The 15,371-nt window shown below is 49.8% G+C and overlaps 1 protein-coding gene across 1 annotated transcript in view; it reads right to left on the bottom strand.

The window, feature by feature from the left end:
• Window positions 1-15,371, bottom strand: part of UPB1 (beta-ureidopropionase 1) — a 45,146-nt gene that overhangs the window by 12,681 nt on the left and 17,094 nt on the right. The window contains exons 4-6 of the mRNA XM_002722551.6: window positions 9,451-9,545; window positions 6,300-6,461; window positions 2,362-2,531 (exon numbers count right to left, since the gene is read on the bottom strand). Of these exons, the coding sequence (XP_002722597.2) occupies window positions 2,362-2,531; window positions 6,300-6,461; window positions 9,451-9,545 (427 nt within the window). The remainder of the gene's footprint in view (window positions 1-2,361; window positions 2,532-6,299; window positions 6,462-9,450; window positions 9,546-15,371) is intronic.

Genomic DNA, 15,371 nt, shown 5'->3' with positions numbered 1-15,371 from the left:
TGTCTGCAGGCAGGGACATTTCTCCTGAGTTCCGACTGCAGCCTGCACGCCTCTTCTCATTGCTCTAGGCTTCTGTCGTGATGCCACATTATCTTCATAATGACTCCTTTTAGTGGCAATAACCCACGGGAGAGATGGGCTGAAATTTACTTAACCCTGACATTTCTCTGGCTGCCAGCTCTTCTATGACAGACGATGCTGTCATAAACATCTTCACAGGTCCAGCCTTGCCCTGCCCTGCCCTGCCCACACCACAGTTCCAGGAGAACCATTCCCCGGTCAAAGGCCACGGGTCCTTAGGAACTCACAAAATGTGATGCTTTCCAAAGGACCCGTGGCAGCTTCTACTGCCAGCTCTGGAAGCAGAGGCTTGGCTGTGTCCCGGCTCGGGCAGGAAAATCAGTCACCTCCAATCAGCCTACCAGGCTGTGGAAGACCCAAGCCTGGCCCAGCCCCAGTGGCTGGCATTTGGGGATTCAACCAGCAGATGAAAGCTCTTTCGCTCTTGTGTTCTCTCTCTCTCTCTCTCTCTCTCTCTCTGTCACTCTTCCTTCCAAATAAGTGAATGAATAAATACTTTAAAAAGAGAAGCATGGCTTTCAAAAAGTTTTGTACCAAAATAAACTCATCGTTTAACTTCCCTTTTCCATGAACTACCTTGAATTTCAAAAGGAGAGAGCAAGAGCGAGAGGGACAGAGATCTCCCATCCTCTGATTCACTACCCAGACGCCCACAACAGGCAAAGCCAGGAGCCAGGAATTCAATCTGGGTCTCCCACCCAGCGACTCGAAACATCACCCGCTGCTGTCTCCCAAGGTGCAGGTTAGCAGGAAGCTGTGATCTGCAGTGGAGCTGGGATTCGAACCCAGGGGCTCTATCCAACATGGGACATGATATCTTAATATCAAGAACGTTCTGAAGTCCCCTCTACAGGTCACATTTCTGACATTCAGAATTTAGCAAGAGTAAGGACAAGAGGGGGAGAGAGGTGTGGGTTAACAGAGAACTCAAAACAGCCCAACCTGGACACCCCCTTCACAGAGGGAATGGGCAGCCCCATTGCCTGCTGGGACCCCAGATGGCCAGAACCCCAGCTAGTGAAAGCCAGCATCTACCTCCTGCTTTGGAGGAACTGAGATGGGGAGAAAAGTATTTGCATATAAATTCCTAGAGCTGTGTTACATGCAATGATGCAAAACCGGAAACCACCCCAGTGCTCAGCCACTGGGGAAGAGAAGAGGCAGGAACACAGGTGTGTGGGCTTGTCTCAGCTAGTAGGACGAGGGGCCCTAGAGGGTCCAGGAGCCCTGCCCCCGCCACTGTTCCTAGCCCTGCTGGTCTACAGTAGTTAGTAGAGGATGAGGCAGACACTGAAACACCTGCCAATAGGAGGTTAAAAAAGAAAATGCTTCATGGACTACAGAAAACTTTCCTGGGCTGACCTACTTCTTAGTTTTTCAATTTTCCAATTTATTTTAAAGACAGACAGACAGACAGACAAAGAGAGAGAGAGAGAGGAGAGAGAGAGAGAGAGAGGAGAGAGAGAGAGAAGAGAGGAGAGAGGAGAGAGGAGAGGGAGGGGGGAGAGAGGAGAGGGAGGGGGGAGAGAGGGAGAGAGGGAGAGAGGGAGAGAGGGAGAGAGGGAGAGAGGGAGAGGGAGAGAGAGAGAGAGAGAACCTTCCATTCACTGGGTTATTCTCCAAATGCCCACAATAGCCAGGGCTGTGCCAAGAGCCTGGAGTTCAATCCAGGTCTCCTATGGGGGTGGCAGGAACCTAAGCCCTGCTGCCTTCCCAGGGTGCACACGAGGAGGGAGCTGGATTGGAAGTGGAGCAGGCACTCGGACCAATCACTCCAGTATGAGGTTCGGTCACCCCGCGTGCAGCAGGGGCAGAACCGCTGCACCAAACGCTTGCCTCCTGGGAACCTCCTCAGCTCCAATTCCCTCGCCTGTTCCTTTCCGCAACTGAATGTCCACCCTCGCTATGCCTGACACTGCAGACGCAAGGATCAGGAATCCCAGGCCCCTCGCATAGAAGCGCTCTCTGGCCAGGGCCCTGCGAACCCCCAGGCACTCAGAGTTGGAGCCTTCTGAATCCCTGAAGGTTAAGGGAAGGGTAGGGGCGGCACTCTCAAGCCCAGTGTACAGAATCATAGCAAAGGTGGGTGGTTTCTATGGCGTGGCTGTTGCAGGAAGTGGGGCTGTCACTGTCACACTGAGAATTCTTTTTGCCAAGAAGCCGGCGATGCGGACGACATAAAATCCCAGGGCTCTGCTCTGTCACAACGTCCTAGTGCCGAACCTACCGGACCTGCGCTGGCCCCGAGACGCACCCCCCAGACCCTGTCTGCCAAGCGACCTGAGCGCCCCGATGGTGGCCGAGGGGTTGAAGATGATCTCGGCGCCATTGATGCTGTACATGAGCCAGTTGAGGGGGTGGTGCCGCCCGTAGCAGATGTTCACGGCGATTTTCCCGAACTGCGTCTCGAACACGGGGTGGCCTAGGTTCCCCTCCATGTAGTAGGTCGACTGGAAAACAGAAAGCCCCACATTGGTTCCCTCTGAACCGTAAAATATCCCTTTCTTTAGACTTGGCAGACAAAAAAAAAAAAAAAAAAAGAAAAAAGAAAACCGACACAAAAACAAGCCAGGCCTAAGGGGAAATCTCCCTTGAGCATTTATTCACGATTTCTCTTGTGATACATAAAAAAAAAAAAATTTCCCTGGGACTGGTGCTGTGGGGTAGTGGGTAAAACCGCAGCCTGCAGTGCCGGCATCCCATATGGGTGCAAGTTCGAGTCCCGGCTGCTTCACATCTGATCCAGCTCTCTGCTTCTCTGCTGTGGCCTGGGAAAGCAGTAGAGTCCTTGGGTCCCTGCACCAATATGGGAGACCCAGAAGAAGCTCCTGGCTTTGATCGGCACAGCTCCAGCCGTTGTGGTCATCTGGGGAGTGAACCAGCAGATGGAAAACCTCTCTCTCTGCCTCTCTCTAACTCTGCCTTTCAAATAAATACATAAATCTTAAAAAACATCCCAAAGCAACTCTGATATTGTTTTGAGGATAAGCCACAGTGAGGTTTCAATCATTGGAGAACTGTCGGGTAAGGTTTGTGCAATGTCCTCACCAAGCTCGTGCCCTTGAACTGATGGTGGCGCTGAGGGAGCCCCCCCTGCTCCATCCGTTCCAAAAACCCACCCAGCTGCTAAGCCCCGACCTGAGACAGCCTGAAAAAGGTCTTTCTCTACACAGTGCCTTGGGCAGTCTTTCTAGGATTAGGCACTTCAGGGCAGGACAGGCAGACCCATCCTTCCCTGGGGTGTGGGCCCTGGGACATCATCAGGGACAGCCCTGAGGGAGGCTGGAGGGCAAGTCAGGTCCGGTCCCAGTTGTATCTGCTCCTGGAGCCTTTCAAAGCCTCTCTCCACTCTTGTCTTTTTCTTTTTTCTTTTCTTCTTCTTTTTTTTTTTTTTTTTTTTTTTTGACAGGCAGAGTGGACAGTGAGAGAGAGAGACAGAGAGGAAGGTCTTCCTTTTTCCGTTGGTTCACCCCCACTTTGGCTGGTGCACCGCGCTGATCCGAAGCCAGGAGCCAGGTGCTTCTCCTGGTCTCCCACGCGGGTGCAGGGCCCAAGGACTTGGGCCATCCTCCACTGCACTCCCAGGCCACAGCAGAGAGCTGGACAGGAAGAGGAGCGACCAGGACAGAATCTGGTGCCCCGACCAGGATTAGAACCCAGTGTGCTGGTGCTGCAGGCGGAGGATTAGCCTATTGAGCCAAGGCACCGGCCTTCTTCTTCTTCTTCTTTCTTTTCTTTTCTTTTTTTTTTTTTTAAGATTTGTTTATTTATTTGAAAGTCAGAGTTACAGAGAGAGAGGAGAGGCAGAGAGAGAGACGGGGTGGGGGGTGTCTTCCATCCGATGGTTCACTCCCCAGTTGGCCACAATGGCCGGAGCTGCACCAATCCAAAGCCAGGAGCCAGGAGTTTCTTCCTGGTCTCCAATGTGAGTGCAGGGTCCCAAGGACTTGGGCCATCTTCTACTGCTTTCCCAGGCCATAGCAGAGCTCTGGATCGGAGGAGGAGCAGCTGGGACTAGAACCGGCGCCCATATGGGATGCCAGTGCTTCAGGCCAGTGTGTTAACCCACTGCGCCACAGCGCCGGCCCCTCTCCACTTCTTTCAAAGTTGACCACAACCAAGCAGACCACCAGGACGTGTGCAGGTGGCAGACACTGGAGCAGGCCCTGCAGGGCTGAAGCCAGCCCTATGCTTTCTGCAGGAAGCTAAAGATTAATCCCAGAATAAACAGGGGAGGGCTGGTCCTCCAACACCCACCTGCAACTGTTACTAAGAGACACTGGGTTTGTCTTTTGTTTAGGAGAACCGGGACTGGCGCTGCTGCCTGTTTCTCATGCACCTGAGTGGCTGGGACCCGTGATCAGGGAGGGGAGGAGGTGGAAGGACTGGGGACGTCACTTCCGGAATGACTGTGTTTCTGACCAATCAAGCTCAGAGTTAATATCTTGGGTATTGGATAGAATTCATTTCTCTCCTTCACAGGCCACCCTCTCTGCCTCACCACCCATGAAATGGCATTAACCAATCCAAACTCCCACCCTGATCATGGGGTGCAGCTACCTGTGCAGGCACTTGTGCAGGTACCCACACTACCACCCCATCCCACCCTACCCCCACCCCCCACCAACAGCTGTGATGGGCTTGGAATTTCAAAGAACTTCAAATTATGCTGCTCTAATCATTACACTTACATGGGGACACTTCAGAAAGTCTGTGGAAAATGAAGATAAAGGCCGGCGCCACGGCTAAATAGGCTAATCCTCCGCCTAGTGGTGCCAGCACACCGGGTTCTAGTCCCATTTGGGGCACTAGATTCTGTCCCGGTTGCCCCTCTTCCAGTCCAGCTCTCTGCTGTGGCCAGGGAGTGCAGTGGAGGATGGCCCAAGTCCTTGGGCCCTGCACCCAATGAGAGACCAGGATAAGCGCCTGGCTCCTGCTCTCGGATTGGCGTGGTGCGCCGGCCGCAGTGCGTCAGCCATGGCGGCCATTGGAGGGTGAACCAACGGCAAAGGAAGACCTTTCTCTCTGTTTCTCTCTCTCACTGTCCACTCTGCCTGTTAAAAAAAAAAAAAAAAAAAAAAGAAGACAAATTTGTGTTGTAAAAGCTGAAATCCATTCTTCATAATATGCATTTTACATGAACTCTTTAAAAAATTTACTTATTTGAAGGGTAGTGGGCGGGGGGCGGGGGGAGGTAGAGAGGGAGGCAGGCAGAGATGTTCCATCCACTGATGCCAGGAGCCTGGAGCTTCTTCCAGGTCTCCCATGTGGGTGCAGAGGCCCAAGGACTTAAGCCATGTTCTGCTGCTTTTCCAGGCTCATTAGCAGGGAGCTGGATCAGAAGTGGAGCAGCCGGGGTGGGAACCGTCGCCCTTATGGGATGCTGGCAACACAGGCAGTGGCTTTAGCCGCTATACTACAATGCTGGAGCCCAGGAGCTTTTACAAGACACTCATAAATGGGGACTCAAAAGATTATGGCACCAAAATAATCATTCCATTCCATTTGCCACCAACTTTCTGAAGTGCCCTTGTACTGAAATGTCACTCCCTACACACGCACATTTTCCATCAATTAACATACATGTATAGTTTTTGAAAAGAAGAATTTCAGGAAGTCAAATCAAGGTTATGCTGAAAGACATACAAATAGGCGCTGTGCCAAAAGCTGTTCTGGGACTCACTGAAGGGTTCTGTCCGTCAGGGGGATGAAAGGAGACGTGAGGAATCACACTATGCTGTGACATCGTGCGATGTGGAGTGTGGCCTCGCACAGACCTTCCTCCACTTCCCAACACACGCACACACACACACATGTGCAATGTGGAGCGTGGCCTCGTGCAGACCTCCCTTCACGCCCCAACACACACACACACGTGCAATGTAGAGTATGACCTTACACAGACCTCCCTCCACCCCCCAACATACACCTGTGATGTGGAGCGTGGCCTCACACAGACCTCCCTCCCCCCAATACACATACATGCACACACACACAAAACACACATGCAATATTGAGTGTGACCTCACACAGACCTCCCTCCACCCCCCAACATACACCTGTGATGTGGAGCATGGCCTCACACAGACCTCCCTCCCCCCAATACACATACATGCACACACACACAAAACACACCTCACACAGACCTCCCTCCACCCAACACACACAGACACACACACACACACACACACACACGGGGGTGGCCACAGGCAGCACACCTCGTTGAAATCGCCCACTCTGGGGATGTGGTTTTTCCTCGTCTTCCCCAGGACGGTTCCAGAACTCGAGATCACCACAGCTGTGTTCCACAAGACGTCCCCGTGGTTTCTGTCTCGCTCCAGGATGGGGGACACCACCACCATCTCGTGCTTCTTGGCCAGCTGGGAAAAAAAAATGCAGACAACAGCAGAGTCCTGATTTCAAATCCATCATCACAGGGTTGTTGTTTTTTTTTTAATTGGGGAGGCATTCAATGATCCTGCTAAATAATCAGGCTTGGTTCAGAGCTGTGACATGCACGTTTGTTGTCTGGAATACTAAATGTCGGCATCGTGCTGGTGCTCACACTCAGCCAAGAAAGAGTAAGCTCTGCCCTTGGGCACTGCTGCTGGGAACAGCACAACGGTGCAGCCACCACAGAAAACCAGACGGGGGGCCGTCAAGAAGCCTGGAAATAAAATTACCGTAGGATCCGACCCAGCAATCCCACTCCTGGGGATAGGGTCCAAAGAAGAAAAAGCAAAGTCTCAAAGAGATATGAGGACATCCATGTTCATAGTCACAGTACATCGACTGCCACAGCCAAGAGGCAAAAGCAGCCCAAGCGTCCAACAGACGGATGCAGCAACCAAATGTGGAATAATCAACTGGGGAGTGAACCAGCAGATGGAAGACACCTCTCTCTCTCTCTCTGCCTCTCCCTCTCCCTCTCCCTCTGTGCCTCTCCCTCTCTGTGTAACTCTGACTTCCAAATAAATAAATAAATAAATCTTTTAAAAAAGAAATCATTAAAAAATAAATCTTAAAAAAAGGTGTGATGTGCTACATTAAGTTAGACAGTCCAAAAAAGGCACATACTGTGCAATTCCACTTATTTAAGGTACCTAAAACAATCAAATGCACAGAATCAGAAAGCAGGATGGTGGTTGCTAGGAGCCAATGGCAGGGAGGAACAGGGAGCTATTGTTTAATGGGTACAGAGTCTCAGGTTTGCAAGATGCAAAATGTTTGGAGAGCTGATGCATGCCAATGTGAATGCACACTACACTACTGAACTATACGCTGAAAATGGTGAATATGGTAATTTTTTTAAAAAAATTATTTTTATTTGAGAGGCAGAAGAAAAGGGAAAAAACGTGCATCCTCTGGTTCACTCCTCAAATGCCTGTGACAGTCCCAGGGCTGGGCCAGGCTGAAGCTGTGAGCCAGGGGCTCAATCCAGGTCAGCATCAGAGAACGAACTACTTGAGCCGTCCAAGCAGTTGGGTCATCCATGTGGCCATCCAAGGATGGCATATTAGCAGGAAACTGGAATCAGAGGCCAGGGCCAGGACCCAAACCTGCGTGCACTGATATGGGGCGCAGGTGTCTCAAGCGGCATCTTAACTGCTAGGCCAAACACTCATTCCATTGGTAAATTATATATAGATATATTTATAATATATATAAAATTATATGTAAATATATAATTACATATAATTATTTTTCACATATACACACACACAAAAAAAACCCAAAATACACACACACACACACACACACATCTCACGTACACCAAGAGAACCACAAAGGCTCTCTGGCACTGTCCTAGTCTGTTCCGTGCAGCTGGAACAGAACGTTCCAGACTGGGTAATTCCTATTTCTTCCCTTCAGGCTGGAGTCCAAGATCGAGGTCCACGTCTGACGGAGGTCATCATGCGGCATCACCCCAAGATGGGAAGAGGAAAGGGGAGACAGCAAAAAGGGATGGAGCTCATCTGCCCGACGAGCCCAGACTCACGATGACAACGTGAGCCCACCCATGGGCGCAGTCTTCATGACCGAATCGCCTGTTAGAGGCCACACCTCCCCGTGCCGTGGCACTGAGGATGAAGTCTCTGATACCTGAACTTGAGGGACACAGTCAAACCAGGGCAGGCACCAGCTCCTGACTCCAGATTCCTGTTACCGTGCATCCGGGGAGGCAGCGGTTGATGGCTCGAGTGACAATGCCTGGAAGCATCCCCGATGGTCATCTGTCCTCAGTTCTAATTTGTCTGGCATCACCCCTGGCTGGGACACCGGGAGAGGGGAAGAGGCACGCTACGGAGCAACGTCAGGGGCCGTAATGAGGGCAATCTCGGAGCCTGCACCCTTCCTGTGCACTGGCCCCTTGCACCAGCACCCACTCCTGCCCGTCTCCAGTCCTGGCCCAGGCTTATCATCGACAAGCGCCCCCTTGCCAGTTTTCAAGAAACAGACAGCCTAGAGATTGAAGAAGGCCTCCTCCCCCCACCACTTGTAGCCAGAGAACACTGATGTTTGAAATCACAACCGAGTACTGAATAAAAAATCACCAGGCTACAGCTCGGCCCAAAGAAACCCCTGTGAAGCCTGAAAGAGAACAAGGAGACACGGAAGGGCTCTTTTGTTAGAGGTGGAAACAAGGGTCAGTTATCACGTGCCACCTCTTTGTCATTTTTTAAAATAACAGCTTGATTAAGATATAATCCGTATAGCAGAAATCTCACCCTTTTCAAGCGTGCAATTCAGTGGGTTTTTTAGTATATTCACAGAGTTGTGCAACTGTCGCCACAACCTAATTTTAGGACATTTTCGTCACCCCAAAGGGAAACCCTGTACAGATTCGTAGTCGCTCCCCTCCCCCCCACCCTTTGCCCGTGGCAATCGCTAATGTGCTTCCTCTCTCTCCAGACCTGCCATTCCGGACAGCTCATATAAATGCGACCAAACAACATCCATTACGAGGTTTTAATCAGGAAAAATCAAAACCAATTTCTACACTGATGAGACAGGCCATGCGGGGAAGCTGGTGTGGTTTCTGCGAGCAGCAAGTGCGGGAGGCAGAGCTCTGGACGAGGAATCAACACCCCCGGGCCCCGGGGGCCGGCTGCAGCTCTTACTACGGGAGTCGTGTGCCCCTCAGGCCTCCGTGCCTCATGGCTCCCTCAACTGAAAAAGCCACCAAAAGCTGATTTTAAGTGGACATACACTAAAAAAAAAGGCAGCAAATAGTTGTATCTAATTTTATCAAGTAAAACAAGCACCAAACAGGTGCGTTTTCCATGGTGAAGGACTACAGCTGTGGCCGGGCTCTGAGACTTACACACGTTTGGTGGCTGTGCCATGGGCACAGTTTGCGTGTCATACCTTCTGGCAGAATCTGGTGGTGGGCCCATCCTCAGCTGACTCTGCAAATTCTGTCCAAGGAAGCTTCTCTCTCGTACAGAAGGCAAAGGGCATGGCTGTTGGGAAGAGAGAGGTCAGGATCAATCCAATGTGCATGACCTCTCGGGGTCAAGGGCTCCTTGGTCCAGCAGCAGGAAATCACAACAGAATAGAAGTCCAAGGCCTAGCTTCTGAGTGCAGATGTTCATTAACAAGTGAATAGATTAACATCATGTGATCTATCCATACGATGGAATATTACTCTGCCTTAAAAAAGGGATTTCTGGGAGCCAGCGCTGTGGGGTAGTGGGTAAGGCCGCTGCCTGCAGTGCAACATCCCATATGGGCACTGGTTTGAGTCCTGGCTGCTCCACTTCCAATCTAGCTCTCTGCTGTGGCCTGGGAAAGCAGTGGAAGATGGCCCAACTCCTTTTTTTTTTTTTTTTTTTTTTTTTTTTTTTTTGACAGGCAGAGTGGACAGTGAGAGAGAGAGAGACAGAGAGAAAGGTCTTCCTTTTGCCATTGGTTCACCCTCCAATGGCCGCCGCGGCCGGCGCACCACGCTGATCCGATGGCAGGAGCCAGGTACTTATCCTGGTCTCTCATGGGGTGCAGGGCCCAAGCACTTGGGCCATCCTCCACTGCACTCCCTGGCCACAGCAGAGAGCTGGCCTGGAAGAGGGGCAACCGGGACAGAATCTGGCGCCCCGACCGGGACTAGAACCCGGTGTGCCAGCGCCACAAGGCGGAGGATTAGCCTAGTGAGCCACGGCGCCGGCAATGGCCCAACTCCTTGGAACCCTGCACTCGTAAGCAGGACATGGAAGAAGCTCCTGGCTCCTGGATTCAGATGGTCCCAGCTCCAGCCATTGAGATCATCTGGGGAGTGAACCAGTGGATGGAAGACCTCTCTCTCTCTCTGCCTTTGCTTCTCAGTAACTCTGCCTTTCAAGTAATAAATGTTAAAAAAAAAAACAAAACAAAACACAGGATTTCTGACATATGCTGCAACAGCATGAGAAGCCAAAGCAGAGAGACACATAAGGACACACACAGTCAGCTCTTCACATCCCATTCTGCATTCTTGGATTCCGCTATGGATTCAAAATATTTGGGGTGGGAGGGTGGGTACAGTGGGAAGAATCACCATGTTCCTAAAGTTGTAATTATAAAATGTATGAAATTGTATTCCTTAAATAAAAAGTTTCTGGAGAAAAAAAATATTTGGGATGCCAGCATCCCATTTGGGACTGCTGGTCCAAGTCCTAGCAGCTCTGCTTCCAATCCAGCCCCTTGCTGATATGCCTGGAAAAGCAGCCGATGGCCCAAGTAGAGCCCCTGCCATCCACATGGGAGACTTGGTTGGAGTTCTTGACTCCTGGCTTCAGCCTGGCCCAGCCCTGGCTGTTGCAGCCATTTGAGGAATGAACCAGTGGCTGGAAGATCTTTCTGTCTCTCACTCTGTCTTTCAAATAATAAAGTTTTAACAATGCAGTCATTTAATAACCTCACAAGAAATTTGGGGACCACTGGACAGGATGAGTATCTCAAAGGATTAATGCCTTATTCCCATGATTTCTAGCTAGACCCCACCAGGAGCCTTATTCAGTAGGAAATGTCATCAAACCCACCTGCCTCTGCTTGCTTGGTTTTCAAACAATGAGCACACACACACAATAACAAGCCTAAGGTGTCTGTCACCCCCCATGCATACCAGGTTCACAATGGCAGTTTCCTGTGTTGGGAACGGAGGGGAAGGGGCTGGGGTAGGCATGGGCTCATTGGCTGCACGTGTCATATTGCTGCAGCCCCAGCCACACTTGGAGGGTCTGCAACAAATGGAGTTTCTTTAATTTTAATATACCTGAAAGGGAGAGAGCAAGAGCGCTGTTTCACCATCTGTTCACTCCCCCAAATGCCTTCCACAGCCAGGGCTATGCCAGGCCAATGCTAGGTGCCTGGAACTCAGTCTTGGTCTCTCATGAGGATGGAAAGAACCCTAATAATTGAGTTATCACTGCTGCCTTCCAGAGCATACATTAACAGGAAGCTGGACCAGACGCGGAACTGGGACTTGCTGATATGGGATGCGGGCTTTGGAAGTGGTGTCTCAACTGCTGTGCCCAGTGCTTGCCCTTGAAGTTATCTTTGGTGTCCGCCAGTCTGCTGGGGTGAAACTTTTTAAAGTTGTGGTTGGAAAGCTTTTATTCAATAAATATAAATTTCATAAGTACAACTTTTGGAATATAGCAGTTTTTCCCCCCATACCCACCCTCCCACCCCCATTCCCATCCCACCTCCTACCCCCTCTCCCATCCCATTCTTCATTAAGATTCATTTTCAATTATCTTTATATTCAGAAGACCAACTCTATACTAAGTAAAGATTTCAACAGTTTGCACCTACACAGACACACAAAATATAAAGTACTGTTTGAAGATTAGTTTTATCGTTAATTCTCATAGTACAACTCATTAAGGACAGAGGTCCTACATGGGAAACAAGAGTACAGTGACTCCTGCTGTTGATTTAACAATTGACACTCTTATTTATGATGTCAGTGATCACCTGAGGCTCTTGTCATGAGCTGCCAAGGCTATGGAAGCCTTTTGAGTTCCACAAACTCCATCATTATTTAGACTGGGCCATAAGCAAAGTGGAGGTTCTTTCCTCCCTTCAGAGAAAGGTACCTCCTTCTTTGATGGTCCCTTCTTTCCAATGGGATCTCACTCACAGATTTTTCATGTAGACTTTTTTTTGGTCACAGAGTCTTGGCTTTCTATGCCTGAAATGTTCTCATGGGCTTTTTAGCCAGAACCGAATGCTTTAAGGGCTGATTCTGGGGCCAGAGTGCTGTTTAGGGTGTTTGTCATTCTGTGAGTATGCTGTGTGGTCTGCTTCCCATGTTGGATCATTCTCTCCTTTTAAATTCTACCTATTATTATGGAGTGAACTTGTATCTCACTGCCATGAAATGTGTGTCTCCTATCACCTGGCTACACTTCACGGGCCATTCTGGGTTCATCTTCTACATTTTTGCTCCTCCCTCTCCTGTTTCCCCCTGGGTTGTACCAGGATTTCAATTTTATTCCCCCACAAACGTAAGAACTCAAAACAGAGGCATAAATACAGTGAGAGCAGGATGTATTTAAAAGAGAGACAGAGTGAACATACACATTCACACATGAGTGTGGGTAACCCCACATGGAGAGATACCCATTGTGAGTGGGTCAGAGACCTACCTAGAAACAGAAAGAGAGAGGTGGCTAGAGAAGGACCCATAAGAGTAGTTCAGAAGCCAAGAACAAAAGAATGGCTGCTCCCATGTTATCAGTCTCTCAAGGATAAGAGATGATGCAAATGGGGTACAGTTTAGTGTGTGTGCAGGCATGCATGCACTTTCTGGGAGTTTCAGTGGGCTTCCATATAGAGCTTAATTTCCATATGGCCATCATGGTATCTCCTCCTTCCTGGTCCTGGATGAGACACAAGTGCATTATGGGAAAGTAGGCATTACAATGCATCATTACATGGAAATTATAAAAAAAAAATATTTCCAGCTTTATTTATTGCCACCTAACTCCCTGGCTAGTTCCCTTCTATCAGGTATACTCTTGGGAGCTCTCTCTTCACAAGAACCCATATGAATTTCTTAAGTGAGATTTGTTGAACAGAAGTTTCTAGATGTCTGTTATTGTTCTAGTTCTGCACTACTATTTTTTTTGAAGATTGATTAATTTATTTGAAAGAGACAGACAGAGAAAGAATCTTCAATCCATTGGTTCGCTCCTCAAATGCCACAATGGGTGGAGCTGGGCCAACCTGAAGCCAGGAGCTTCTTCTGGGTCTCCCATGTGGGTGCAGGGGCCCAAACACCTGGACCATCTGCTGCTGCTTTCCCAGGCCCATTAGCAGGGAGCTGGGCTGGAAGTAGAACAGCCAGGACTTGAATTGGTGTCCATATGGGATGCCGGTATAGCAGGCAGCAACTGAACCTGCGGAGCCACAATGCCGGCCCCACTGACTACCTTCTGAGGAGGATTTACAGAAAACCACATGATGTGTCCGGGAACCATTTAATTGGCCTTGGTAAGGGTTGCATGGTCTACTTGGGAGTGACAATTGGAGTCAGCATTTCCCAAAAGCCAGACATGAGCTGAGCCTAACAGGCAACAGGTGTGACCCTCCACGTCTCAGTCTCCTGGCTCCTTCCAGTCCCAGTGACTGTGCCACCACCTACGGCCCCACCACCATCATGGCCACCATTGTCAGCCCTGCCCCAGGGGCCTTGGTGCCGAGCTCAAGGTCCCCCAGGCTCCCTTCAGTGAAGGGGGATGAACTATTTTAAGGAAGCAAACAAAAAAGAAAAAAAAAAGCTGTTGATAACAAAAATGCTCCTTAATGACCATTAATTCTCAGCCTTTAGAGCATTAGGAGTGACTCAAGGGCCCCGAGAGAATACAGCGGCCCATTCTGAAAAGGGCTCCAGATCCCTTCACTTCCCTTTAATGGCTTCTTTTCCTGTTTACGCAATCACTCTAATGTAAACAAACTTCCAGAAGAAGGATGTGCAGGGGAGGTCGGGCGAGGCTGGTAGCAAAGTCCCAGCTTCAGTTTCTGGAGGGGAAGGGGTTCCCACACCTGATGACCCAGGCTCCTGACCTGGACCAGACCGTGCCCCCTGAAACTGCCAGTCCACAGGGAAGCAGTGAATTACAATGTGGGGTGGCCACATGGCCTCTGCTCTGCATGGTGGAATCCCCAGGGCCCCACAAAGGCCCTGATGGATGACAGGCAGTTCCAGATGAAGAGATGAAGTTGGAAAACCGTATGTATTTTTAGTACTTGTCATCACGTACCAGGGACTGTTCTGGCCACTATGCTTAAAATAGGAAAGGGAGCTGTGAAGGGGGCACTGTCACTGTGATGCAGTGGGTTAAGCCACCGCTTGCAAGCATCCTATTGGATTGCTGCAGGGTTTGAGCCCTGGCTGCTCCACTTCTGATCCAGCGTCCTGCTAACGTGCCTGGGAAGGCAATGGGAAAAGACCCAAGTACTTGGGCCTCTGCTACTGAAGTGGGAGACCAGGATGGAGTTCCTGGCTCCTGGCTTCAGCCTAGCCCAAACTTGGCTGTTGTGGCCATTTGGGGAGGGAACCAGGAGATGATGGAAGATCTCTGTCTCTTTCTTTCTCCCTGTCAATCTGCTTTTCAAATGAATCAATGAATGAATAAGTAAATCTTTTAACAAATGAGTAGGAGCAGGGATGGGAAAAGACAAACATAAATAGAAGTACTAACCTCAGGGAGCTTATGATCTAATGGAGGTAGCAGGCAAATTAAGAGCCATACAGGGGCAGGCATTTGGTCTAGTAGTTGGACATCTGCATCCCAGATCAGAGTGTCTGGGTTCGAATCCCAGCTCTGGCTCTTGGCTCCAGTTTACTTTTTTGAAATTCTTACTTAGTTTTAAACAGATTCAATATGGTTTGTAGATACCATTCTAAGAGCATAATGATATCAGGAACTGTTAATGCACACCTGGGAGGCAGCAGGAGATGGCTCAAGTGTTTGGGTCCTTGCCACTCATGTGGAAGACCCAGGTGGAGTTCTCAGCTCCTGGTCTCGGACTGGCCCAGCCCTGGCTGTTGCAGCATTTTGGGAGTGAACCAGTAGATGGGAGATCTTTCGCTTCCTCTCTCAGTCTCTCAAACAGTAAATTTTTTTTTAAAAAGAGAATATCATACAACCACAGATGAAAGTATAAATGCAGTAATAGGAAACATAGCAGAATGTCTGGGTGCAGACACAGATCACACGCGATCTTTCCTGAAGCCCCACCAACGTAACAGGAAGGAGACTTTTATGCAAAGGGGTAAACCCACAAAGACGGGGTCTTCAGAG

This window comes from Oryctolagus cuniculus, chromosome 21 (assembly GCF_051225735.1).
Source record: "Oryctolagus cuniculus isolate XC-2025 breed Fujian yellow rabbit chromosome 21, ASM5122573v1, whole genome shotgun sequence".
Taxonomy (NCBI): domain Eukaryota; kingdom Metazoa; phylum Chordata; class Mammalia; order Lagomorpha; family Leporidae; genus Oryctolagus; species Oryctolagus cuniculus.
The sequence above is the reverse complement of the archived record's forward strand: the minus strand, read 5'-3'. Positions and strand labels throughout refer to the sequence as shown.